The 27,942-nt window shown below is 43.0% G+C and overlaps 1 protein-coding gene across 1 annotated transcript; it reads left to right on the top strand.

Moving 5' to 3' along the window:
• The first annotated feature begins 12 nt into the window (after nt 1–12).
• LOC144142806 (uncharacterized) lies at nt 13–27,863 on the top strand. Its single transcript, XM_077674574.1, has 12 exons — nt 13–133; nt 6,219–6,429; nt 9,412–9,495; nt 17,736–17,804; nt 19,260–19,316; nt 19,550–19,606; nt 19,836–19,892; nt 21,785–21,877; nt 22,413–22,472; nt 22,550–22,636; nt 25,671–25,955; nt 27,096–27,863. The coding sequence occupies exons 1-12, from the start codon at nt 102–104 to the stop codon at nt 27,312–27,314; spliced, it is 1,311 nt and encodes a 436-aa protein (XP_077530700.1). The 5' UTR covers nt 13–101; the 3' UTR covers nt 27,315–27,863.
• The last annotated feature ends 79 nt before the right edge of the window (nt 27,864–27,942 follow it).

Genomic DNA, 27,942 nt, shown 5'->3' with positions numbered 1-27,942 from the left:
TTAAGAAAAAAAAAACAATCGGCATTAGGTCATGCGCACAGCTTGATAGAACACGATACTGCTAAAAAGTTAGCAGTAGCAATCGCCGTCTAGCAAGCAAGATGGCATGCGAGGAGCTACGGGGTGACCACGGGTATGTTTTTCTTCACTTTTTTCGCTATGCTTCCTAATAGCGCTCGCGCAAGTGGTCCACTGCTTTTTAGCATGAATGAAAAAAGATTGTATCTAGTACAGATGTTTTCACGTCTTTGTACTTCTACGCCACTGATTTCGAAGTGCTGCCGTTTTGAATGTTTGCATCGCCGAACGGGACTGCTGAGCACAAAATCTGCCCCGTTTTTTTAGCAAAGTGCTTTGGAATCTTATAGCTGGTTTTAAAGCTTTTCTTTTGCGTTGTTGAACTTGAATTACATCAGGCCAGCAGCATCAGAACTAAAGAAAGGTATCACAATCAGCGCATGCAATAATTTCTCCGCCTTCGTTTCACCATAGTGCCCACAAAACGCCGGCCAAACGTCAAGTTTTCGGGAAGGGGCGGTTTTGCACCGAAGTTTTGTCATCTCGATCAAACGCAAGGCGGGAGTTTCTTTTTGCCACGTATATCTCTTGCCTAATCGCGGTCAACCTGTTCTGTGACAACCATACTCAAATCCGCTCATATCTTTCGTGATTTGAAAAGCTGCAGTCGCGTTGAAGTTCACCAATTCGAATTTTGTCCATTCCCCGCCAACTGCAGGATGACTAGAATGTGCTGACAAGGCCGGGTTGCGGAAAAAAATTCTAATTGTCGCAAGGCAAATACAGTCGCTAGATTTAGGTTTTGTCTTTTGTCGGTAGAGGCAAATTTATTTGGGTGCTGGCAGCATTGGAAGATTTCAGTAAAAAAATATGTTTGTGCCTCTTATTGTTTTGCGAGTATTTAGCCTACCCAAAATATGGAAGCATATTTCGAAATTGAGTTTTTTAGCAACTAAAGCTTGTCCTTTAGCATGCCGATGGGTAGGCGCCCGGGCGTTCGTACGCACTAGAAGTCCAATCACGATACATTGAAATACTAACAGAGCAGAAGGTTTTCTGTGCACGCGGCCATTGCTGGCGAAGAGTCATGCGTGCGTGGTAGAAGTGGGCTGCGAATTTGTGTATCAGCATTCATATGCAAAAGACGGTTGCTGAGTATGCGAGTATTGCCCTGCCGCCTTGTTTGGCACACTTCTGCATACGGGTCTTTTACGTTTTGGCTTCATGTAGCAAAAACAGTGCTCGTCGCTACATGTCATCAAAAAATAAAAGCTTGCCGTTTGCATGATATAAAAGTCGCCCCGAATGCTTACAAGTTTTACAGCGCAAGCGCAGTTAAGTTTACTGCCATGGCGGTCTGAGATTAGAACTCTTCCTTCCTTAGAACAGAAAGCAATGTGAACTGCTCGTTGCACCTTATCTTTTTCGTGTATACTATCTCGTATACAGCATTTCACGTGCTCTGTAACCTTATATCCCAGCAGTGAAATGAAATTAGTGGCGAACGAAGCCGTTGCGTTTGGCTACATTGCGCATGTAAAGACCAGTATAGAGCATACTGCTACCCTAGTCTACAGTAAACGGAACTGCAAAGCGTGCGCATACCGGTACTTTTGTCAAGTGCGTCGGTAGGATTTAGAGTATATATTTATTATTAGGATGATACAAGGAGTGATGTGATAAAAATCGTGCTCTGCTTCGCATTACTCAAGCGGGTCGTCTGCAGCTTATGTCACTTTTTAAACAGTGTGGACGCGCTGTTATTTTAAGGCGTACCATTCTTTGCATTGTACCCCCACAGCCGGGACAGTGTTATGCCCTGCATTTCCAAATAGATGCAGATTTGGCAAAAGTTCCACCTTTAATGGTAACAATAGAGTAAACGAAGATAATTGGTCGTACATAAGGTTGAACCCACCCCCCCCCCTCCTCCCCTCCCCCCAAAAAAAGAAAATAGGACCAAAATTTTAACATAAACAGGACAAAGACAAAAATAGGAATCATATACATCTATCCCCAAAAATGAAGATTACATGCAAGCAGTACGCAAAAGAACGTTAAAAGTCCGGATAAAAAATAGCATCAACGGACTACTTCTACCTTCGCAAGAAATATAATCAGCGAAGTAAGGAAACTGCAACGGCATCACGATATAATTTTACATCACTTGCGAAAAGAAAGAACAAGCTCAAAAAGAATGAAATATTATGACTTCCGCGATACCATAGGCATATTTTTCTGCAAAGAACCCGCACTCTAGTCATGCGGCATCAAAGTGCTACGCAATAGCACAGAATATGTGCTATTACGATGGTGCCCAGCGTATTCTCGTAAGCGCTGGCATGGGATCGCCAAACTAAATGCGCCCATGGTCCTAGTCGGGCATTCTAACGCTACCTCAAACACTTCCGGGGCGGCGGCCGCTGCTTCTTCCGCCCTGTGTGTTGTACAGCTCCAACTAATAGAATAAACAGCGCGTTTGTGTAAACGCTGAAACGAGGAATATTCATTGCACAAGATCTTCAAATTCTGACTGGGAGTGAGTTGTCCGGAACTTATTCAACGGCTCAGCAAGAGGAAACTTGTGGTTATCCCCAAAATCTTTGCTGTTGACTCTACCACATGCACAACGCATAGTCACGGGAGAAGACACCGTTTACTCAATCGTTCATGCCCCAAGATATTTGGGCCTGGGAGAAAAGCCGCTGCTGGACCAGGTTCGCCGCCGAGAACTTCTCGACGGTGTAGCGCTTGCATCATGCTCTTATTTTCTAAAAAAATGCACTGTCAAGGTCATTTACTTTGCAAAAGCCTTGGCCCAATTTCATCAGCAGTGCATACAAAAAAGAACTGGCTATCCCGATTGAACTCAATAAGGGAAGCGCGTTCTGCTTACAAGCAGGGACTTGTAGGCCGTTACCAAGGGCGTGTTCCTCTCTTAACAATGGATTGTTACCATCAATTCCTAAAGAGACTTAAGAAATTAGCGTAGGATAACAGTGCATCCAGTCGATAGTCAAACCTTCAAAGGGTTAAATCACAAACGAACAAATAACCGACAAGACGATTTTTCAAGAAGTAAACACATCTATAAACGCGTTAAATGTATCTAAATCTAAATACGTGGTTTACGAGATAAGGGTATACTATTGTGTGCATCATCCATGACCGATGCGTGTATTCTCTTATTTAGAAGCGTTGCTTCTCCGCCACTGTCAAGTAACCGTTCTGAAACAACGGAATCCTAGTTTCACGTACGTGGCGTGTTTTGAGAGACCTTATCGGTCGAGAGAGATCAGTCGGCCAACCGAGCTAAGGGAAAACGAACTATATTCTTGACAGAACTCCATCTGTACACCTAACTGATAAAGCATTCGCTTCAATTTAGAACCGCGCCACCAGCAACCATAGTAGAGACATTCCCACGTCTGCTCGTCGCTGTCGCCCCTACAAGATGTATTCTTGGCACGGGAAAACTGAATTGCACCACAGGCAATACACAGTACTGTTCGGGGCCGCCGGCGCGAACGCGCAAAGTGCGGAGGTAAAAGGAAGTTTCCCTACCGATAGCTCATTTTTTGCGAAGGGTGCATGCAGTAATCATGCCACGGGCCTCCACTCTTCGCTTTGTCCCCTTCTCTGCATCCTTGGAATGAACGAGTGAACAAATGCATTAATTCACGTTTCCGTTGTCGATGCTACGGTGTACACGCACGGACGCAAAAAATTTGCCACGGTGGCTTCAGACAGCTTCGCAGCAAAATGGCTCACTTGGAGGCGTTTTATACCACGAGGTGTTCAATAGCTCGATCTTGTTACTCTCGGGCGTGGCCGCAGGTAACTCGTACCATAGTACAAGGCCTGCCACAGTACATAGTGCCTGCCATCGCACAAAGCGTTCCACACCTCGAGCTAAGACTTTCCATTGGCGAGAGGTGGTCGTCAACGACAAATTCACGTATCATTTTTGCTCGCAAAATTCGCTGTAAAGGAAAATAACATTAAAAAGGACTCTTTAGGCTACCGAAGCACCGTCCACAAGGATGCAAAATATATAAAAAAAAATTCAATAAGGCAGTGTATGCACGCTGTTATAAAGCCAACAAGCACACACAAAATACTAGGACACCAAATTATTTCACATGCGTTATAAATTTAAGAACATTACATTTTAATTGCACGCCGCACAGGGCTCTTTCAATTGAGTATGTCGACGTCACGGCCAATCGGAATGTGTATCGTCCGTGAACTTCTTTCGGCAGCTGCCATGGTGTCTCGCTATTCCCACTAAGCGATCGTGAGAATTTCAGTTGGCGGTGTTAATGTCGCCGCCAAATGAGAATTAGTAAAATGGCCGTGGGCTTTTCACGGCAGGCGTCACCGCCACCGGTTACTTATATTATTGGTTTGTTTTTCTCGTACTCAGATTTAAGGCGCGTTAAGAATATTTTTGCGAATGAGTAAGCGCGACCACCACCAAAGATATTACACGTCAACCCGAGTGCACCGATTTCGGAAGTTTTTCAAGTAAGAAGCAACAATGTCTGGTACACCATCAGTGAGCTAGGGCTTTTGAGTTGTAGTAAAGCGGCTTGTTGTCTGATGACCATTGGTTTTATTGTCAAATGTTCACAAGTTTTGCAGACGTTACAGTTGAATTACTTTCATCTTTTTATTAGCTGAGATGCCTAAGTTTTCCTCTAGCCATGCTCCACGTCAGCAGATAACATCACGCCAGAAAGTGGAGAGGCCCAAAACGCTAGTTCATGAAGTGTGAGGGGAGTTTGGAGGAGACACCGAGCAAACGAGATGTCGGGAAGGTGGGCCTCACGAAGCAACCGGTTCCCGTGATCTGAAACAAACATGGTCCCTTGCGTTATCACAACAGCGTGTGTCCGATTTTGCTATTATCGCATTCGGTTGGCAAAATATTTTGTTTGAGTTGGTAGCGCAGGCAGTGTATTTGGGCCTTGGCTGCGTTTAACTCTACTTTGTGTCCGGAATTTGGCAGTTTAGATATTGTGGACATTAATGTTTTTCACTTTGCATGAAGTCTTCGCTTTTCACCCATCATTTTTCAAAGAAAGGGGCAGAATTAGGGGAAGCCGAGTTAAAGGTACTCATGGGCGCAATTGCAAGGTGGGGTACTTTTTTTGCATTTTCGGCATCTTTAATTTGTTGGGCTGACCCGAACACAGATTTTGCCCAGAGATTTTTCGGCTCAAAGGGAAATTTGTGTTTCTGCAATATATACAGTACTCTACATGGATATTTATGTCCATCACAGACCCCGATGGAAATTGTAGGAACATTTTGTTTTGATGCACTGAGTTTAGTGTAGGGAAAAGAATAGAATGGACTTGTGAACAAAAAAGGTTTGTTTTCGTTTAGCATAAAAGAAAGTGAATCAATGATGTACACAACCGAGAACGCTTTTACGATTAGTGTATTACTCAAAGCTCCTTCTATATTCAATATCTGAAGATGATTATCAATGAAAATGGAAGAATTCAGAATTTTTCACATGTATCTTATTGGAGATCAAGTACTGTTAATCAGACAGTTCGCATGTTGTACTGTGCATATCAAGGCATGGAAATGGACAGCTTTGTTGCACTACTTCATATAGTACAAAGTTGACGTTCCCTCCTTGTCTATTCATTGGTCTCTGGTTCATTCCGCAAGCATTATAAGTGTACGGCAGGCTTTTTCTGGGAGTCGAAAGTCGGTGTTGACTGAAGGGGCAGAAACGTGAGGATATCCTAAACCCTGCAGAAAGCATAGCTCAAGCCCGCGTATCAGAGCCACTGGCAGAGTAATAAACGAAGTTACGCTAAGTGCAGGTCCAAGCGTTTTAATAGGCGTGAACTTAGTTTAAACGCGTCCTTTCTCAATTTGGGAAAGTGATCGTGGGCACCGCGTGTTTCACTGACAGTCGCTGGACCATCAGGAAAACAAAATAGCTTCATGAAAACTGGTCTCGAATTAGTGAAGACACACAGCTGGACGTAATAATGTGCTCAATAAGTCTTCATGAAGTAATGGATACTGAAATATGAGGATATAAGCGCTTGGAAATTATTTATAGAAGCCGTCGTAGTGCAAAGGACACGAGATAGTATAAAGATGATGATGGTCGTGGATACGATAACAGCGGGGGTGCGGAATATACTAGTGATGATATTTTAATTCTTTTTCAGCAACGTTGTGGCTATGGCCTTCCCAAACGGAAAAGTCCTGGCCAAGATTTACAGTTCGGCCTCCGACAAATTCGTCAAGTGTGAGAAGTGCGGTTTTGTACCAGAGACGTTCTACAATTATAATTGCCAGCACCGCATCTGCGCACACTGTGCCACATATGGCGGATCCTACCTCTGTGCGATCGACAACATCACGACCCAAATCACAAAGGTGAGTTATCGTTTTTAGAGCAGAGCATTGGTTTTTGGCCTACCAAACAGCGCTGGCAACAAAATGACCTGTTTATGCCCCAAAATCTCGTCTCGTACTTAGATATAATGGCGCATGAGAAGACTAACCTTGCGCACATTTCTGATCAGTGCTGTCACCAGTACAAAATGCTCACCACTTACACAGGAACATCATGTTAATGTCATTTATGCTTTCAAGAACTGTCACAACGGTACATTAGGGATAATGTAACGGGACGTTTTCAGTTATGTATATTTCATTACGGAGCACAGTTGTCTACATACCACGCGTTTAAATTGACATGTCCAATAATTCTTCAGCAGCTGAATGGTAGCTTTTGTGGTGGTGAAAGCTCTCGCATCCCTTTCACTTGCGCGGACATTCTCTGACTGCCAAATAAAGAGTGTTGATGACGGCATATAGCGTATTCACATGCCCTTCTCTGTTTTTATTCATGGTAACTTTACACATTATACTTTTTGAACTAATTGTGTAGAGCCGTTGTGAGGAATTAAAAATATTTCGCACGTAGGCCGTGCCGGGAGCCACACGTATTTTCTTCTTTTCACATTTTCCGTCATTCGCTGTTGCTCCGATAGCTGCTGAATAAGAAATACCAGGCAATGTAAATAAGCACTCCTGGAGGTTGACTGGGGACCGCTGCCTTCATGTTGTAACGAGTGAGAACATCATCCACGTTCAGTCCCAAGTTCTAATGACCAATTTTTGTGACAGCAGTGTGCAGTGTGATAAACACAAAATTTGCATGAAAACTATTTGTCGACTTCGGCGAGTAGAAACTACTTACCCGTAGGGCATTACATTCATCCATGGTCTCAATCTGTTGTGATTTTCTAGAAACCCATTCCACAACTTCCCTAAGTCTAAATGTGAACAAGCAGGGCACTTGCGTCCATATCAGTAGTCTTAGAGAACAGCTTCCTAGGAATCGACAGAGCCACCAAGTTACAGCACTGCTCTTCGGTCGTTTACAAAAGACTATGCTTTATTACTAAAACATGTGCAGCTTTCCCGCTCATGGCACTCCTTTCAAAAGTGATTACTCTGCAATTTTTTAGCGAAATGAAAAGTTATTTTGCACAGCTAATATTTGGGGTGAATACTTGCTTTGTGCACAGTTTCAAGTCACGCACGTTGCGCGACTAGGTGCCTGAGGCATGGAAACTATCCCATAGAAATGCATGGGGAGTAAGATTTGACAGCGAATTACACATAAAGTGTTCAGAATCCTGGAAACTTCTTTTAGCTTTTTCATCCTCATGTTGACTTCTGGCTTTATCCCAAATATCATTTTCCTAAAGTGGTTTTGCTAGGTTCCTGACAGGTTGGAATTTTGAGAGGGAAAGCTGGGTATGGAAACTTGTGCATCATTTTTGTTGGAGCATGCCACTCCCAGTAACATTCTTAGCCCTATGATGCCTTTCACCATGGCTTGCCTTCAGAAAAAGAAACCGTGCGACCGCACTGTTAACCGTATTTGCCTTGAATTACTTGCTGTAATTAATACAACCCCTCTGTATCGTAAAAATAACAAGTAAATTGATAAGACCGCTATTGTGGAGGCCAGTTTACGTAAGCAGGGAGCAGCAGCCATTGCTTTAGAGCCCATCCTTATGCTGGAAATCCTGCACGTCTTGATGGCGCGGTTAAAACGTCAGTGCGATCTGTTTAGCTGTCGAATGACACCTATACTAGCAGAATTGGGGCGGTTCAAGCACAACACTTGTGCAGTTCCAAAGACTACTTACGACGCACAGTTTGAAAATAGTGTCGGCTGCAGCCCACATTTAGAGACATTTTAGCGAGCGCTTAGCTTGTGCACAGCAAACTTCTAAATACACCTCCGATAGTGTGAATACCATTTCTACAAGAAAAAGAATTTAACTATTGGGGGTGGGGCGGAAGAGGAGAGAAAACATCCCCCTCGCGAGGGTGACGATCAAATGCAGAGCATTTCCGGGGGCGCACGACGTTAAGTAGTTTGCGTTACATTAATGTTGTTGCACTTGTGGCAACTGCTGACGAGAGAGCGCTCGTCAGCAGTATTTTGAATGAGTGAACGATATAAGGCGCGTTCGTAGTGTCCCATTCTGTGTCGGCTTTGTGGCGCAGTGGGTAGAGCACCATGTACATTGCGTTCCGCCCGCAGGGTCGAGGGATCGAAACCAGGCGCCGGATAGTATTTTTTTATATAGTAGGAAGGGTGCGGTGCGGGCTACGGACGTCAACGCTGGTGACATCGTGAGTTACTGATATGTTCTGCATTTAAAACACATCATTAGAAGCTATGTATTCTGTTTGGCTCCGCTTAATTCGAAGCTTTGGGATTCGAAGTACAACTGGTTTATTCTGCTTCTTTAAAATTCACAATCAAATGGAATTCACACGTTATCGGCTGCACAGATTGCAAAACTTGGTCTGCCATTTGTGAAATATCACCTATGTTTTATGGTTGTTACCTTGGGCCTGTAAGGTAGCTGTATGGACTCACCTCATAAAGAAGCTTTTTTGGTCTTCCTGTTAGTACCACAGCGGTGAATGTAATGCTAATTAGTCATGTAGCTTTTTAGCGTTCACAGATTTATTTTTTACTCCCATTATCGTTTTCTAGGAAAGCGATATACTAGAACAAGTGTATGCAGGACAGTTTTGGACAGGTGGAAGAGGACCTGTCCCTGAAATTATTTGTAGTACGGGTACACGTTGTGAGACCATATTCCAAATTTGGCATTGTAAAATCTTCGTGAGGAGCGAAACCTTTACATCTCATGTCGTGGATTAAAGTTGCTTGAACGTTGTGGTAAACAACGTTTCTGTTCATTCACCGCCCGTGAAAACACAATGTTGCGTACAAATATTTACAGCTAAAGCTGGGATTCACGTAGCACGTATTTTGTACCCAGATCTGATTCACCGTGGTGTGTGTTTTATCTTTTTAAGCCCGCAGTCCCCAACGCTGCTCTGAAGCGTGCAGGCCTACAATGCCCTGCATGTTGCGAAGTCATCCAGTGGGGGCACATTAGGGTAAGCAATGTTACCTATTGATATCATCGTTTTCTGTTGACAAACTCTGTGGGTGTGTCATCATAAAGAATGCTCCTTTCGTGATGGTAACTTGATTGATTGTAGGGTTTACGCAACGCAGGTGATGAGGCGTGCCGTAGTGGAGGGCTCGGGATTAATTTTGACCACCTGGAAATTTTTAACGTGCGCCGAAATCTCTCACAAACGGGCGTTTTTGCTTTTCCCCTCCATCAGAAATGTCGCCGCCGTTTCCGGGCATCAAACCGGCGACCTCGGGCTCAGCTCCGTGATGGGAACACTGTTCAATAGTTGGTGCTTGCCACCGATGATAGAGGCTTTTAGCGAATTCTAAAAAACGGTCTTTATTAGGCTACGTAAATTATAAGCAGGATAGAAGTGGACATGGTATAAAGTGGAAACAGGGTGTTGACATTGTCAACATGGAATCGAACTCACGCAGTATACTGGGAAAATGAAGGCACTGTTGTTTGGGCAAGCAGATCAGATCAATGGGCTTTGACGAACGAAAGGTGATTTTGTGTAATCTCACGTTAGCAGGCACTGACATCTTTCGACGTGCTGCTGTATGTAGCATGGTACATATTCAAATGCACACAGACTATGAGAGCCCAGAGGAATATATAAGGCACAGATATTACTAAGCTTTGTAAGTACAATGGTCTTTCTTGGGTAAATAGAAAAAATTTGGTATGGATATCTGTATGCTTGTGTATTACAGAATAAAGCCACCAGGCTCAATATAAAATGAATTTTTGAAGAAAAACTGTACTTTGCACTTGTTCTGCAACTCTTTAAACAACCTCCATACTTGTCAACGCTGCTGAGCAAAAAAAAAGCATCAGGCATAATATTTCAGGCAAGGTATCAACATAAAAGTGGTATGTGCAGGGGCCTTTACTGAAAATTCAGGGATGTTTCATACTTTTGCTTGCGAATGAGAAAATATGCTTTCAAGCAATGTTTGACCCAAAAATACAAGAAGCGCCCACCCAATCCTAGCGATCGCGGCGGCATTCCAAGGGCTCCGTCAAACAAAAATAAAAGGCCCAGTATAAAGCATGCGAGCTGTGGAACGCAGCAAATTGAAATGAGTTCAGCACAGGTGAGCCTGTTTTGGGGAGAAAGGAGAGATCGTGAGGGTAGGCTGTAAAGAAAAGAGGGATTTACGAGGGAAGAGTGGCAGCAGACAACAGTATTTATTTATTTGTTAATAGCCCGTGATGTGCATTACATAACGAGTGGGCGGAGGTTGTATACAAACGCAATAATCTATCATATTTGGACGAGGAGTAACACTCAAAGTACAACGATTATTCATCGCTCTTCCGATCAACGAAAAGAATTAGTACTGCGACAGGGTTACGTATATATTGCTAGCAAAAGGAACTCCTAGGATAAAAAACATCCGTAGGCCCATTGCAAAACATGCATACAATAAAATCAAACAATTCCAAACTGTGCACACTACAAGATCACAATGGAAAAGTGAAACTGCAAACAAAAATGCACATATTACAACACTTACAAAAAACATTTCCTAATGCTTTCTGGTAAAATTTTGGGTGATAAATGAGTGCAACGTGGTCTGTAAGGAATATAATTCTGTTAGATGAACGATTGTGGCCGGGAGCGACTTCCATTCCTGTATTGTTAGAGCAAGGGGAGGAGTTCAGACACTTTTTGGGTTCTAGCAAAAATCGGTCGTACTTTGTGCGCATGATCAGTTGGGGTGGAAATGTGACGAGCCGGCAAAATATTGGATGACCTGAAAGATGACTCTGAGTAGTGAAGGAAGTAGAAAAAACGCAAAAGTTTCCTTCGGGTATCCAGATTATGCAGATCAAGAGAACATTTCAGAGCAGATACCGTTATATCAAAGGAGTAGAAACCCAAGATAAATCTTGTAGCTTTGTTCTGCACGGCTTTGAGGGAGTTAATAAAGAGCATGTGGTGTGAATGCCAGATCACAGAAGAATATTCAAATGTGGATCTTATTAAGGAAATGTGCGCATGAAGTTTGCTAATGATGTTAGCTTGAAAAAGGCCGCGTTTGGGAAATCCAAGATTTTTGAGGGACTTATTTGTGATGTATTCAATGTGAGTGATCCAGGTCAGATCAGAAGTAAAAAATATACCCAGATATTTAAATGAGGAGACTGTTTCAATTCAACCGTTGCCAACAAAATACTGATTGGAAGGACTATCTAAAAGGGCAGAAAAAGTTGTTTGGTTTTTGATACGTTAATCTCCATTTGCCATCTGTCGCACCATTTTATTTTGGACAAGTCATCCTGTAGACTGACGTCATAACTGTTAGTTATCTGCTTATAAAGAAAACAGTCATCCTCAAAGAGGCGCAAAGACGAGTTAATACGAAGTGCTATGTCATTATATAGATTAGATACAGAAGGCGAATCCGCAAAGAGGCGCAAAGACGAGTTAATACCAAATTCTATATCATTCGATAGATTAGAAACAAAAGGCCACCTTAAACTGAGCCCTGTGGCACTCCCGACTTACCACAGCAGGTGCCGGATATGCACTGATTGAAGTTTACAGAACGAGATCGGTTTGTCATATTCATTTTTCTAGCGAGTAGATTTTTCGTTGAGTGGTAACGGCTCAACTTTAAGCATTATTCGATTGGTGGACACGCGATCAAACGCTTTGGAAAAATCCATGAATATTGCGTCTGTGTAAAGGGACATGTGGATTGATTTGTGAAGGTCAGTTACCAATTCAAATAGGTTATGCATGATCGCCTATATCTGAATCCATGTTGATTTGCGATGTCTATATAATGTTTTCTCTAATTTACTATGTTGATTTTTTGATAGAAAATGTTTTTTCATTTAAATGCACCAATAATTGCGTGAATATGTTTCTGTATCTTGCAGCAAACTGAAGCTAGGGAAATTGGTCGAAAACCGTTCGGATTGCATTAACCCCTCCCTTCGGTAAAGGCTTTACATGCGCTTTTTTTCCAATCATCCGGTATACTACTTGGGTCTAATGACTGTTGCAAAATTATTGATAATGGAGCGGCTGATGTGTGGGCAGTCATTTTGAAGAGCTTCGTGATACTCCCATCTGACCCCGAACTAGAGCTGAGGGGAAGGTGGTCAATTGCTCTCATCACGCAATGTCTGGTTATGGTTATCGGGTCATTAGTATTTGGGATAACAAGGGGTTGAACAGGTGCGATGGCATCGAAAGAAAGTTCGTCTCTGAACAAGCTTCCGAACTGCGTGTTAGGCAGCACTGAACAAGCTGCTAGAGATAGAGCGCCCCCACTCACGTCAGGAAGGGTAGGTACTGCCTGATTTTCCTTCGAATTAACCGCGCGGCAGAATTTTGTAGAATTACATTTTAACGGATTAGGGAGACTTTCGTTAAAATAGTGGTTTGTGCTGTTTTTATTGTATCTTGCAAAGTAGCAGGCAACGATTTATACTTTTCCCAATCAATGGCAGAATGTGTTCCAGCAGCCTTTCAGTATGCTTTCTTTTTGCTTAAATTTGCCTAACGTTCCTTGTAATCCGAGGTCCATTTTTTTATTTGATATTTATTTTTGGATTTGCCAGTGTTTTCTGTTTCTTGAGCTTATCTCGACACATTACCCAGTTTTGGTTTTGCGCGTGGAAAAGGAATCTTGATATGGACAGCAAAATGATTGAGCATGCGGTGCATTTTGTCTGTATCTGCCTTAGCATACTTCAGAATCTGTTCGTTAGTTTTCGTTTTATCGTGAGATGAAAATGACACAAGGCAATGTACGCAAGGATGAGCGCTGATTGTTTTCGAGAACTCGAGCACTGGCGTTACTTGAGGTATTCGTGATAACTAAGTCTAGTATATGCGGACCAGGTGGTTGTGTACGCACCAGATGGGAAAGGTGAAATAGGCTTAATGTGTGCACGAAACGAGCGCATTCACTTCCTCTTGAAAGGGTGACAGGTGTCTCCCAGGAAATAGTCGGGAAATTAGTCTCCGAAGGAATTGAACTCAACCTGGGAAATTTGTCGAATATGTGTTCCAGTGAGTTATGCAGGTGGTCCACAAAATCTGAGGAACTGTTTGAAGGCCGGTAACACGCACCAATTACAAAGGTAAAGAGACCAAAACACGTTTTTACACAAAGAAGCTCAAGGCTACTATCGCAAGATATGATCTATGGTTGGAAAGCATTTTTCACAGCAATCATTACACCGCCCCTCGAGAAACGTTTCCATATTTGCGGAATACTGTGAAGTCATCAAGAAAAACCGAGCCCGAAATTTGTTGTACCTTCGAAGCCAAGTTTCCGTACCGATCACTACGTCCGCTGAGCACGTGTGCGCCATAGCATGAACAGAATCAAGTTTTTGGAATATACTACGAAAATTCGCCATCAGCCCAGAAACTTGCTCGTGGTTACAGCATATCCTACGTCGGTCGCACGACGTCATTCTGAAGCTGGCTGGATCTGGGCGCTGTTGCTTATTTATACCACTAGGCCAGTAGCCGAACTTAATTGGTACATCATCCCAATTAAATTATCTTCTTGTAACGAACTGTTCTGACCGCGTTTGCAGCAAAAAAGATAGGTGGTTGATTTTCTGTTACAAACTTTTTGAATCGTATATATTGCACAGTAAGTTGATGCTTGCAGTTCTCGTATTGATGTCGACTATGGCAAGAAGTTTCATCTAAATCGGACATCTCAAATAGTCTCCCTAATGGAATTCCAACAAGTTACGCCCAATTGCCGCGAACTTTGTAAATACAACAATAATACTTTTCTCTTTAATCAAAACAAAAGTGAAAATTCGTGCAGATAAACGATCAAGAGGAGTAGTGGGTTGTTGCCTGGAGAATAATACCCGAATGTTCGAATCGTATAGCTGAACAGAAGTTCTCTGAAACGCCTGCATTCTACGTTGCCTGTTCAACAGTCCCTACTAAAGCAAGAATACATTGTATGCACATCTCTTTTCTGTGATCAAGTTTCGTGCAGTGCCAACGCGGGGGACAACCACAGAAAGGCGTATCATCAAAATCGATAACTTCCAACTGAGAGTTTTTGACAAAGGCGCGAATTTTTACCCGTGTGCGCGACATTACCGTTTACCAAAACTGAAAAAGAAACCTCCAACATTTACACACACTATACTTCACACAAGGTTGTAGACAAGAGGCAACACGAGGCACTGACATTGGTTGACGCCACCAATTTTGTTACAGCATATCTCGTTCGCAGATATCTGCGGACGGTGCGCTCACGCATAGGTCCTGGAGGCGTGCTATTCCAGTCTCTTCAATGATTTTATTGGCTTTTATATTGGGGTGAGCAATGGCTATACAAAACTCAGAGTAAGGCTTACAGAAACAGACGTGGCGAATAATGGTTATGTGCGCTTGGAAAACTACAGCGCGCAAGGTTCCTCCGGGTGCCACATTAAAGAGGAAGAGGGCGCTAAGACAGAAATTAACAAAATCGACAAGCAGCATAGAGGCAATTGCTAGCGAGAAACACGCATGCGCAGTGAGCTATATCGACAGCCGGCGCGGCGCTGGAAGGATTCGCCTCAGGGGCTGAGTTAGAAGGAGGTGTTAATGAAGGCCCGGCCTTCTCCTAATCAAGAAGCTGTGGGCGACAGCCCGGCCCATTGCTGTCTACATGAGAAAGTTTTTTCCCTGCCTGGCACAAGAGACGGAATTTCCAGTTCTGTGAATTTTATGTCTGTTTCAAAGTGTCCACTTTGAGCGAGCCCTTATTCGCTGACCGAATGTATCGCAGCACAAGCAAGCCGCTATCATTGGGGAAGAGAACCCGGTACTGCAAATACTTCATGTCTGAAATTGACGTTGTATGAACGTTTTTGAGGTGTACACAACATAGAATTTGAACCCAGGTTTTTTATGCGCACTGACTTCGCGGTTCTTTTAATTTGTCTCTAGTATTCAGATATTCTAACTGGTCCATTTGCGAATTAAAAATTTAGCTCAAGAAAAGGGTTTCCAACAGACTTCGAAACATGCACCTGCGTTGTTTTATCCAAGCGCCCGGGGATCTGGTCGGATGCCGAACAGGAATTGAGTACTCTTGTGGTTCCAGGAAAAAAGGAGCACACGTTTTATCTTCGTGTTCGTCAAAAAATTTATTTCAAGCATAAAACAACTAAAACTTAAAGGTTCCAAGAGAATGAGCCTTCCGGCCATCAGCGCTCATACAATTCAAACAACTTCTGGAGCGGGTTTTTACTACCTTGGTACTGGCGCAGTTAGACTACAAGAGTGTCGTGCATGGTCTAGCAACAACACATAAAATAAGCTCGACCCAGTTCTCCACAAGGAATTCGTCGTACGTTTGGTTCTCTTCGCACTAGCCCTGAGCAAAGTCTGTATTTGAAATGTGACACATGGTGCACAGGGAATCACCACATGTACCTTGACTTCGTACAGTAGAACGGTGTTTTTAATGACTATAGTCTTTCTTGGGCTACTTAAACCACTAAATTTTGCTCTGTCTGTATGTCTGCTGTCTGTCTAACTCGAATCAGCCACCCGGCCAAAGTAAAATTGATATATCGCAATAGTCTTATATACTCACAGCCAAATGTAAACGTCTAAGCCCGGTTTATACGTTCATACTTGTCAACTTTCTGGAACAAGCAGCAGACATAATACAAATATAAGACAGGAAATTAGTACTCAAGGGATATTTACCGTGTTCCTTTAATAAAAATTCCCGGATGCTTGGTTTTTCTATAGCAAATAATATTCTACATCTACTGCAGAAAACCACCGCCTCCTGGCGGCATATAAAAAATCACGCGGCAACAGCAACAAAAGGTTCCACTAGCTAGGTTCCACGTTCTGCTTGGAACGCACTTGGAGCACGGCCACGCGGTTCTATGAACCTTGTAGTCGGCCGCCTCCATTCCCGCGCGTCTCCCCCGTACTGCAGCGCTGGCATCGAGGAACCCGGCCTGTAGCAGTGGAATGCGGTAAATTCAAATCGCCTTGCTCAAACCTTTAGTGTGTTTACCTTGGGATGAGCGCGACGGTACAGGAACAGCATTAGATATGAGTGGGAAAGCAATCGGGGCATTTCCTTGGCAAGTTTCTACAAAGGCTACCGTCTTTTGATGACATATGCAACAAAAGAAGGCAATACGCTGCCTATTTTTTTAACAGACCAAGAAAAAACTCGCAGTGCCCTGTAAGCGTTTAAGGTGAACAGGCCGTCAGTACCACAAAAAACATGCGGGTAAACATACAAAAATCATAAGCCATGGTCCAAACACAGTTTCTTATTTTTCCATTTTAAAGGTTTAAAAACATCTGACAAGTGTTTTTTTTTTCTTTCTTCGGCTCGGTGAAATAGATTTCCCTCTCCAATTGTTGATTGCCTTGTGGCTCTCATAATAGGCGAAGTGGCTTACGTACCTTCGTATAACGTCCACTTAAATCGGGTTCTACAATGAATCAAAGACAATAGTGGCAGTGGAAACAGTTTTTAAACACGTGTATTGTTCCGTGTCAGTACATTGTCGACTACTCGCGAGAACGTCGAGTCCGTCTTCAAGCGAGAGGGCTTGCCGTTTTTTGACGCTTTTGGTGCCCGTGGCAAAGGCAAAGTCTGAAACATAGCTTCTCTTGCAGGAAACTCTTGAGGAAAACTCTACACCATTTTACAAGTAATTTCGTGGCGCTATTTGCTTTTTGTTTGGCTCGCTCCTCCAAAAAGTAGCAACAATCTCTTGAGGTTCGTGATATCGGGTTAGTGTCTTTGTGTGTTCCTACCGAACAGTAGATTCGTAATTACTCACGTGCTGTTTCACTGCCGTGAAGATTTACAGCCTAGGAAAATCAAATAAAATATACAAACCCTGCCGCACACTCCATTGCATGCATTGGAATAGAAGCTGACATATATTTGTAACTCAACACGCTTGGTACTGCAGTGGTTTCTAGAAGGGCAGTTCTTTCCTTCAAAGACTGTTTCTCAAAACGTACAACAGTTTTTTTGCGAAATACATTGATAAAACCAATTGAGTCTCTTCGTTTTGCTACGAGAATATTGAAACTGTACGAATTCAATGCTGCACAAGTAATCAACGAATATTTGTGTCCATAAAGATTAACGCGCAGTGCTCGCGGTGTTGTATGGGAGGGCATCAACTAAAATAAAATATAGCGTGTACAGCTAAAGATTCTATGTATTTTGTCCACAGAGCCACATCCAGAAGGAACACCCTGACCTCTGGAAGGAAGGAAATGCGCATACATGGTCTGATACCCAGGTGATTTTATCGCAGCAGCAAGGTTTCAATCTTGCTGTTAAACCATACATTTTGAAAAAGTTGGCTTTTTGCTTTGAGATGGACGCGGACCAGAATACCGAGAATCGTGTAGTACCGGATATTAAAAATAATTCCAGTAGCATTGCCGAGGTGAATATTAAACACTTGCCTCTTTTGTGTGCATCTGCATCTCCTGCCTCTCTTGCATCTTTGCATGTCTTTCTTCCTCTTTTTTTTCTTCTGTGCGCGCGCTTAATAATTAGCAATTGTTAGTTGTTCTGATAGCGAAGTATATTGTTTCTCATTTCTGATCTTCGTTATTTACTTGATTTTGGAAAGTTTAGTTTTACCATTGAGCAAGTGCCCCAGATCTTTGCTGTGCAAGGAGAAGCTGGTTCGTAAACGCCGTACGCATACACTATTTATAGCATGGAAAATGCTAGTTACGAACATTCCTGCGCTGCGATCTCCTCTTTTACTTTTTCTAAACATTGCTGTGATATTTTCAGTTCAAATTTGGTTATCTGTCACGTACTGGAAAAACTAAGACTCCATTAGTTGGAGACGAACATTTTAGTGAGTCGTTTGTTTGATTCCCGTGGTAGCCTGAATTTGAAAACGGAAATCGAAGCATTACTTTGATTACTTTGATTTGAAAAGCAAGTTTGATGGTCGCAGTTTTCCTCAGTCGATTTTTTGGTGTCGCCCTTCTGGGGTAAACTCCTTTCATTGGATCATGTTCTGCACTTCTTGTAAACGCACTTCTGCCATAGCAAGCAGTGCGGACACGAAGAATATATTGCAGCCTTGTCATGAAGCATTGAAACTCATGAAGTAGCTCATACACGCCAGCATCGTCTGCGGGTAGGAAACATTAGGCACACTGGCTGCAAGACTAAGTGCATACCTGAGGCTACCATTGCTTTTTTGTAAATGAACGCTTGATTGGTTAAAAAATCAGAGAAAAAACGTGTTCAGAAAGCATCGAAGGTAGTAGCAGAAGATAAACTGTATGTATCACAGTTGCGCTATTGGGCTCAAGGAAATGTAGAAAAATGTCGTATGGAGCTCCGAGATTGTTTCAGATTTGTTCAACTCGAGCCAGACTGCTTTGGGGCGAGGCCAACTCTGAGCATAAACGACGTGCTGTACGTGATGTTAGTAACTCTGTTCTTGCTGGTAGCTAGAACTTCCCGATAGGCAACAAGAGTAGTTGCGGACGTTGCTCAATTTGACGTAATTTTGGTTTCTCGTGCCACACCAAGAAAGTCTTGATGGGTAGAAGCCAGTGAAAATAACCTAAACCGGTAGCACTAAGCGGGCTTGCTTTATCGAACAGCACTGAGAATTCATGGCGGAAGGATTTTTCACAATTTTTATTAGTACAATTTTGCATGGCCCCTGACCAAGCCTCGCAGTAACCTTGCATTGATTTGTTTTCCCATTCCATGGAAGGCATCAACCTCGCCGGAGTCTATCGCAGACCCTGTGCCCCTTGATATCCCTGGAAAGGTAACCCATTGTCAAGTGTTCCATTCCAGAAACAAAGCCTTCTTTACGCTACATACCAGTGAAAGTACCACCATTGGATTGATATTTGTGTTCTTAAACGGTCTTGTTTTATCAAACAGTACTGACAATGCATGACGGAAGTTTTTTTTCACGATTCTTAGTAATATGTTGTATGACCCCTGAGCAGACCTCGCAGTCATCTTGCATTGATGTTTTTTTTCATTTCATGGAAGGCATCAACCTCGTCGGAGGCTGTCGCAGACCCTGTGCCCGTTGATATCCCCACACAGGTAATCCATTGCCATGCGTTGTTTCAGAAACAAAGCTTTTTTTACGGCACATACCAGTGAAAGTACCAGCATTGGATTGAAATACGTGTTCTTAAACGGGCTTGATTTACCAAACTACTGACAATTCATCACGGAAGGTTTTTTCACAATTCCTGTTAGTAATATCTTGTATGTTCATTGAGCATGCCTCGCAGGTAGCTTACATTGATTTTTTTTCATTCCATATCAGGTCTCAAGCTCCTCTGAGCCTCACGCAGACCCTGTGGCCCTTGGTATCCACACACAGGTAACCTATTTCCATGCGGTGTCTTTACGAAACAAAGCCATGTTTATTCTACATACCAGTGAAGGTACCAGCGTTGGATTGAAATATGGGCACTAGTCCTGCGGATACCTTTTTTACGTTCTTGTTTTTAAGAATGGTCTTACTACACCGGCCCTTTCGTTTTGTATAGATACGTTTACATACAAAACGAAAGCAGACCCAAACTTAATGCTGCCGCATTACGTAAACTTGCTTTTGAAACTGCACTAGGAGGAAATACATTGCCTTTTTTAGATGTCGCCTTTTATACTCCTTCGATAAGGCGGAGTTATTAAAGAGACGATACAGTGCTGTGCAGAAAAGCATTAAAGAACAAACTTGACGCCATGAGGGCTAACCTTCAACTTTTATTTGAGTAAACACATGGAGCTCATATATGTCAATGACCACAAAAAAAATTGGGGTCAGTTGCTTAATCGGCCATACGCTACGCTCTGCGGTGTCTCAGAGGCTAAGGAATTATTCTGCTACTCCCAACATGTGAGATTGATTTCTGCCACGGTGGTTTCTGTTTGTATGGAGGCAAAAATCAAGCATGTCCATGGATCAAGGTTTCGGTATGTGTAAATCTTGGTTGGGGAAGGTGTTAAATTAATCCTAAGACCTCTAATTCGGTACACATAAAGCCCTGTTATTTGGTTCGTTGCATTGTACCACAAAATTATACATTACCGCTTAGATATGACTCTTACTACTGCTATAATTTCCCGTTTCCCTTGCTTGCTGTGTATAAAAACTGCTTCCATGTGGCGCTGCCACCGGTAACGAACAAAAGAGTAAAGGCTGAACAAAAAGGAAACGTTCGTGCACAGATATTTTGATGAATATTGGGTGTCAAGGGGTTTACAATAACTTTTCAAATCGTTTTCCACACTCTTTAAAATCTAGGTGACTCCTCAGAACCTAAATCCCTAAGTGTGACTTTACAGGGAGTGAAAAATGTGTTATTTCGGTGTTCTTCACTCATGCGCTGCTGAATGAAATATTGGAACATGCAAAAGTGCGTCCTATAACTAGCTGTTCAATAGGGCTGCCCCTTTAAACGTTTGAGAATATTTTTCGGCCAGGTGTATTACTGTGTCATAATAAAAGGATATCCCAAACATTTTTCTCGTACCATTTTACGGGAGACGATAAATTTACTGGTAATATTGATTGATTGATCGTGATTCATTTACCGTTAGATCGATCGCGGAGGACAAGACAAGTAGCAGTACTGGGGAAATGGGATTCGGGAGTTTGAAAACAGCATCATTGTATACTACCTAGAGGTCTCAAACGGCATTTGAAATTCTTTCGAGGTGAAGCCTTGGTTTTGCAGGTGTGAGGTTGAAATATTTCTGTTAAGAAGAGACAGAATGCACCAATATAATATATTTCAAATGTGCCTTTTAGGAAGCGTTTTACGGCCTACTTCTGTAAAAATGGGTTACTTGTGGATACAGAACAATCACAAACAATGAACTTCCCAATGCAGAAAAACAGTATGTTCTAGTAGCCTTAAATAGTATATGCCAGCTGTACCTTTTTCTGAATCTTTGTGCCGCTACACCACAGGAGGAAAATAGAAATAGTACAAAAACTAGTGCCTTGAAATTTATTATGTTTGAGTTATCAAACTTCCTATGAAACACGACCTATCATGTGTGTCAGTCAGTGTTCCTGGCATTCTTTGATGCCTACTTCCCGAGATGTACTGCAGAAGAGGTATATACAAAATTGCTTGTCTATCTTCTGTTGTAATGGACAGTCAGTTTTACGTTTGTGCACTCTTAAAACTGAATATGCGTGCAATCTTTGTGCTTGTTCTGAAAAAAAAAATATGTTGAAAGTTTCTACCATATTTTCTACAGCAACGGCAGCAGAAGACTTCGATCAACGAGACGTACATAATGTATATTACACGCCTTCATACGACGATCTACTCCCTTAACGAAGAGATCGCGGTAAGCTGGTCATTCTTTCTTGCCTGCCAATATTTCTTTTCCTGCGGTAAAGAAGTACACCCCGCCTTGAATTGGATCAATTTTCTGATTTATGATTCGAGTGGCAAAATTCACGTTGGAGCAGCGCCCGTATAAATGTTGCAGCAGAAGTATCTAACAGTTACTGGGTGAATATTTGTATGCCACGAGCATGAAATGGGGTTTTTATGATCAACATTGTGTGGTAGGGACGCGAAAATACGTCAGTAATATTTCCATTATTGTAGTTAATACTCCGACTATCTTAATAGTCTTCATACTGCGACAACAATTTTGAGTCCCATTTGGTGTTGCAAGGAAGGCCTAGCTTTTCCGCGAGCTTTTCACCCAATATGAACGTTTTTCGTGGGAATTCACTAATGGTAAACTTCCCGATTTATTTAAAAAAAGATTTATAGTGTCGCAGTCAACAGCTGTCTATGGTTGCACGTATGAAAAGTTTGTTTATTTAAAACCGTTTCTGAAGTGGTCACAAACATGAATTTTTATGTTACAGGAACTTAAATCAACTGTCCAAAAGCTTATGTCGGCTGATGAGGAGCATCGCTCCACCATGGTAATTGTATTCATTCGGTGACGTTTTCTTAGTTCACAATACATAACCCAATACTACTTTATCTCTCCCTACTACAGGCTAAATACGTAGAAAAGCTGAACAACGCCATTACGTTCCGCTTGGATGTAGATGAGGTCCTCAGGAAACACTTCAGAGAACGTCAGGTGAGTTGCTGTTTTAGAACTATGGACACTCAACAGCGGAAGAATTTTCTGTGCAAAAAAAATTTTTTGTACAACACTTAAGTCTGTTTACCTGACGTACACTGAAGCACGGCGCATGAGAATTGAGTGGTAAATATGATTTCTCGTCGTCGTCCTAATGTCGTTTGCAGTTTAGTTAAAAAAACGGGTCAATTTGTTGGTTTAATAAAACGCCAACATTTTGATACGTCCGTCCGCCTCACTGCATCTGTGTCGCCTGTCTCTCAATACAGCCTCCCAGTCAAATGTAAAGAATGCTTGAACAGGTGATTTATAGAGGTAGAACATTTCAATCCCCTTTATTTGGAAACATGCCCTATATTTGCCAACGTTGCCCAGCAAAAAGAAACCATCGGGCATATTTAGGGAAAAAAATCAAATTATATTAATTTTATTTCCATTATCGAAACTAAACTTAAGGGAACCCATACAAAAAGCCACTAAGGCTTACTGCGACTGCGCCCCCTTGAGCATTACATGGGCAATATATCCTGGCATAAAGCAGGATCTTCTAAAAAATTGACTGTAGAGGGAAACATTCCTTAGTCTTCAAGTTAGATCTGTGCACTGAAACAAAACAAGCAAAACAAAAAAATACAGGAAGTCGCAATTTCACTAAAGCTAAAAACGATACCTCTATAGCCCTGAAAAACCGAAAATACAGCCCCCCCTAAAATAGGCCCTTTCCCATATGTTGCAGTGAAATACACAGAAATGCAAAAAAAAGTACCACCACAAGTGCAAGCGCGCAACAAATCAATTGCGCTCCAAGAAAACTCCAGAGCGACACTGCATGCAGTAAATTCATGCGCCGTATAATTTGCACCCTAATACATCGCTGCGGTGTTCAGTAAAACAGGCAACTGGCGAAAACTCTTGCGACCATAGTTCTTCCTTGCTCGTGGAATTTTCCTGAGCTTATTTATTACACGTACGTTATGGACGTTTTCGTTTAATGTCAGATTGTACAATATGAATACATAACCGTTACTTATTTGGCTCTTTTAATTAAAAAAATAACATTTCTTACGAGAATGAAGGTTAAATTATGAAGATTTCTGTTGTGAAGCAAGGGTCAGTCAGTGCAAAATTCAAGCTTCCTCAATTTCTTCAGGATGATGCAAACAAATGGACGTCGACTGCATGTCGCCAGGCACCCAGGTTCAATTACAACCACCAAAAGCGGTCTTTTTTTCTTGGTGCTTCTATGACGTACGTTAAATGGGTTAGTCACAAACTCATATTAAGGTGGGTCCACGCAGAGCTTGGAGGAAATGAGACACACTGAGACAGTGAAAAACATTAACAATTTAATGGGGTGCCTCAGTGGTGCCGCCTTCCTCACCAGGTTGGGCGGAATCGTTCGGGTTGCAGGGGGGTCAATCGTCGACGGGTCGCCGACGGGCCAAGTGGGTCTCGGGGCCACGAGATGGAGGCAGTGCGGAGGCGGTGGCTCGAAAGGTCTGCGCGGTGAACTGCAGGGAAAGAACGGGAGTCAGTACCGGACCGGTAGTTCGGCGAGCTCGAGCTGTAGGCCGCGGTCAGGAAGGAGAGGCTGGGCAGGACAGGTAGCTCAGCGAACTCGAGGTATAGACCGGGGCAGGAAACGCTGGCAGCGAGCGGGCTCCTGGGAGGGACGCGCTTTCGGATTGCTGCTACGACTGCGTCCTAATGACAAGACGGTCGCCCCAAGTCTAACCTCGATTCCCTGTGTTCCGCTTTTCTCCTCCACCTCCTACTTTCGAGCAGCAGTGAGAAAAAGGGAGAGAAGTGCCGGCTTAAAACGGCGGTGGACGACGAGGCTGTCTGCCCATTCGCCAAGGACGCGCCGAACGGAGGGAAGCCTGGCTCGCCCCGAGGCAAAAAGGAACCATGTGTCCTTAGCGAAGCGGCCACGCGTTCCTACGGGAAAACTTCCTGCTGCCAAAGTTCTTCCATCTGGTTCGGAGTAATCCGGGCACACACACGACCACCACACTTCCCATCTTGTAAAGTTGGCATTCCTGAAGCGCATTTTGGCAAAATCATTGCACAAGTGAGGTATCAAAATGTCTCTTTAAAATAGATGTGTTATCAGTGGTTGTGAATGCAAAGGAATAACGCGTTGAATACTTAACTTGAATGCAACAAAAAATCGCGACCTTGAGTCGTGTTCTTGGCTGAAGGGCCAATCTCAATGGTCTGAAGACGAGGCTCTACAGCAGTACAAACGCGCTGAAAGTGAACTCGGTAAACCTGCAATGCGTGCACTGATATCAGATAAAACATATATAAAAACAGAAAACAGAAACTTAATGTTTAGTTCATATGTCGCCCTTATTATCTAGGTGTTCATCCTTCTGTATTTGTTTTTTCGCTCATTTTACCATGTCGAAGTTGTATTCCCCACTACACCAAACTTCCGGGCTGAATAAAGCGGGTTTTTGTTTCGCGTAAAGGCACAAAAATAAATATAACAAGGAGTCGAACCGCATCCAAACAGAAGCGAACCGGAAACCCCAACCAAACCGTATGTTTACACGAACTCAAACCGAACCGAAAGTGTTACAATAAACACCCTGGACACAGAAAGCAACTGAAATAAAATATAAACGGTTGCCCTTTGGTAAAGTGGTAACACATGCGCACTAGTGTTGCATTGATATGTTTTGTCGCACTTTGAGAGCGCAAGGCTGAGCAAAACGAGTGACACAAGGATGGCGAACACAAAGTAGACAGGGCAGGCGCAAAATTTGAGTATTTATTTCGTCATGAGCTGCTCTCTACTCAACCGAAACAAAACGTCCAATCGCAAGGCGAGCGAAGAGCGAGCGAAATTGAATGGAATTGGAGAAAACCTTCTCACATTCGTCATGAGCCGAGCGAAGGGTGAGAAAGGATTTCGGGAGTAGGAATTGTGAGAGACATCACGTGCTTATTCTGATGTATTATTTGACATTTGCAGTGAAGGAAGCAGTTATGTGGGCCATTTTATTTCTCTCTACTGTTCCCGCAGATCACTCCTATGTTCCGGCATACTTGGACGCTCCGGCCGTACTCGGACCTGTGGCAAGAGCTTGTAGTTAATAATGCTACCCTGTCGACGGGTGTGCTCTCCGTAAATACTCCGGGCTACAAAGTTGAACTGACCATTAGCATCACGGGGCACACATGTGAATGGCGACGTCCATGGCTGAAAGATGAGCTGTGTTGCCCACCTTCGGCACTTCACGTGGCCTTCATGGTGAGGTTACACCACGGGGAAGAGGACGACTTGCTAGTTTGGCCTTTTACGAATAAGGTAAGGAATTCTGAACAGGCCCACTTGGCGGGTAAGAAAGCTCTGTGCGATCTAAGGTTACCACCGTGAGTGGCCTTTGAGCCCGCCTGAGGTGTGCGAGTGTGTGCTGTCAGTCTCGTTGAGTTTAAATTGTACGTACTGCTCGACGGAGTTTAAGCATTTCATTCAAGTGTTTGCACTGAAATGGCCGGTAAAGATGTTTGGTTTAGAAAGCATGTAATTTCAGCAAAACAGAAATTTTTCAAAGGTGTCTGGAAGAATTCGCCACGTTAAGCCTTTCGAGGTTGAGAAAATGCATTAGTGCAGCATAAAATGAAAAGGATATTTGAATTGGATGGAATTGGCTTCTTCGGGAGCGCCTGAAGTGTCGCAATAAACATCATTATGATTTACTTCAGGGACACATACATGGAACTGATGCAGATGGCGCACTGAGATCGGTATACGCTGTGGCAGCAGTTACCGCATATTTCTTCATAGTCATGCCAGACAGCTCTTAGTTGTGGCTCTGTATAACTTTAGGAAACCCTAAAAACAGACATCACTGACAGGAAACCGTGAAATTTGCATTTTCTGGGTGGAGATGTTTCTTTATATAATTCCACACTTTGTCGGCGGGTACATAGTTAATGTAGTCGACCTATTTGTTCATTTCTGTCAAGTACCAAAGCTTCAAGAAAAGCAAGAGAGAAGTCAAATTTTGTTTAGAGTGTGATAAATTTCCGAATAGGCATATTATGAACACTAACGGGTTATGCCAGGTAAATGAGTAGAAGAAAATTCAGCATTTTCCTTTTTAAATACTGATGTCCTGATACATGCAGAAGCGATAAAAGTAGTCTGGGATATAGCAAACCAACCCCACGTAAAAAAACATACTTTATGTCAGGTTAGATAAAGACGTGCATCCGAGCGTAGCCCTGACAAAATGATATATCCAAGCCATGACACAGAACTAGAGGCAGGAGCAAGTCTAGAGACTATACACTGTGTTGCAATAATTATAAGGAGCTGTTCTTATAAACTCTCCCAAATATCTACACACCGCGTGCCAATCACCATGCCCGATGGAGTTGGCTTTGTACAAAAGCTCGAAGTGGCCTCTCTCACACTGCCTCGGCTGTGATTATTGTTTTTCAGATTGAATTGGCTCTGGTTAACCAGCTCGACGACGACAAAAGCATACGTCAGGAGCTCGAGTCGAGTGAGGCTGACGCTGGCAGCTTGAAGAAACCCGTACCAGGAACCCCCAACCCATGGTTCGGCTTTCCACGAGTCATCTCAGTCCTGAAATTACACACTCCGGAAGAAGGATTTCTGTTCCAGGACAGCATTGTGTTTAAGCTTAGCATACATTGACTTACACAGTTTTGTCGGTTGGGGACATGAGAACGCCTGGCTGAGGTTATCAGGATGCGGCCTGACCAACAACTCTGTTCAGATCCGCTTGAACCTAGCATTGTTTGTATAAGGTATGTGGGCATCACGAATCCATTTTTGACGCTAAAAAACGGGTATTTTGCCGTAGCTGCATGTGCTGGTTGATAGCTTTATTTCTAAATCAACTTGCGCGTTTATATGACATTGAAGAGTCAGAAAAGCGGCATATCGGATTGCCTCCGTGGAAATGCGTAAACCCCAACTGGCACCCCGTTTGCTATGTTTGTTAACGGGCTGAGAAACTCTGAACGGGCAGAACTGAAGTTTTATGTTCCGGACCCATAATTTCATCTCACAGAATCGTCCTGGCGATGTGGTGGCGCACACACAGTCTGTTTTCTACTCGCGGCTTAGAAGTACTTACGGTTTAGTTGTGTGTTAAACACGTCGCTCAGTTGAAATGCATTTAGTACTGACAACTAGCCATCGCGCTAGAGCTTATGACCAAATAAAAGTGGACTACCCTCACTTTGGTCTCATTTGTGATCATTTGGCGCTGTTCGTTTGTATTCGCCGTTTTCACAAAAGATCAAAATACACGGAATCT

Source organism: Haemaphysalis longicornis, unplaced genomic scaffold (genome assembly GCF_048455015.1).
Source record: "Haemaphysalis longicornis isolate Haplotype H1 unplaced genomic scaffold, Haemaphysalis longicornis Haplotype H1 scaffold_6, whole genome shotgun sequence".
Lineage (NCBI taxonomy): Eukaryota > Metazoa > Arthropoda > Arachnida > Ixodida > Ixodidae > Haemaphysalis > Haemaphysalis longicornis.
The sequence above is the reverse complement of the archived record's forward strand: the minus strand, read 5'-3'. Positions and strand labels throughout refer to the sequence as shown.

Coding starts and splice junctions, on each gene's coding strand:
- LOC144142806 (XM_077674574.1), top strand. CDS start 102: ATGGCATGCGAGGAGCTACGGGGTGACCACGG. Junction 9,496..17,735: donor TCCAGTGGGGGCACATTAGG/GTAAGCAATGTT, acceptor TTTTGTCCACAG/AGCCACATCCAGAAGGAACA. Junction 21,878..22,412: donor CCCTTAACGAAGAGATCGCG/GTAAGCTGGTCA, acceptor TTTATGTTACAG/GAACTTAAATCAACTGTCCA.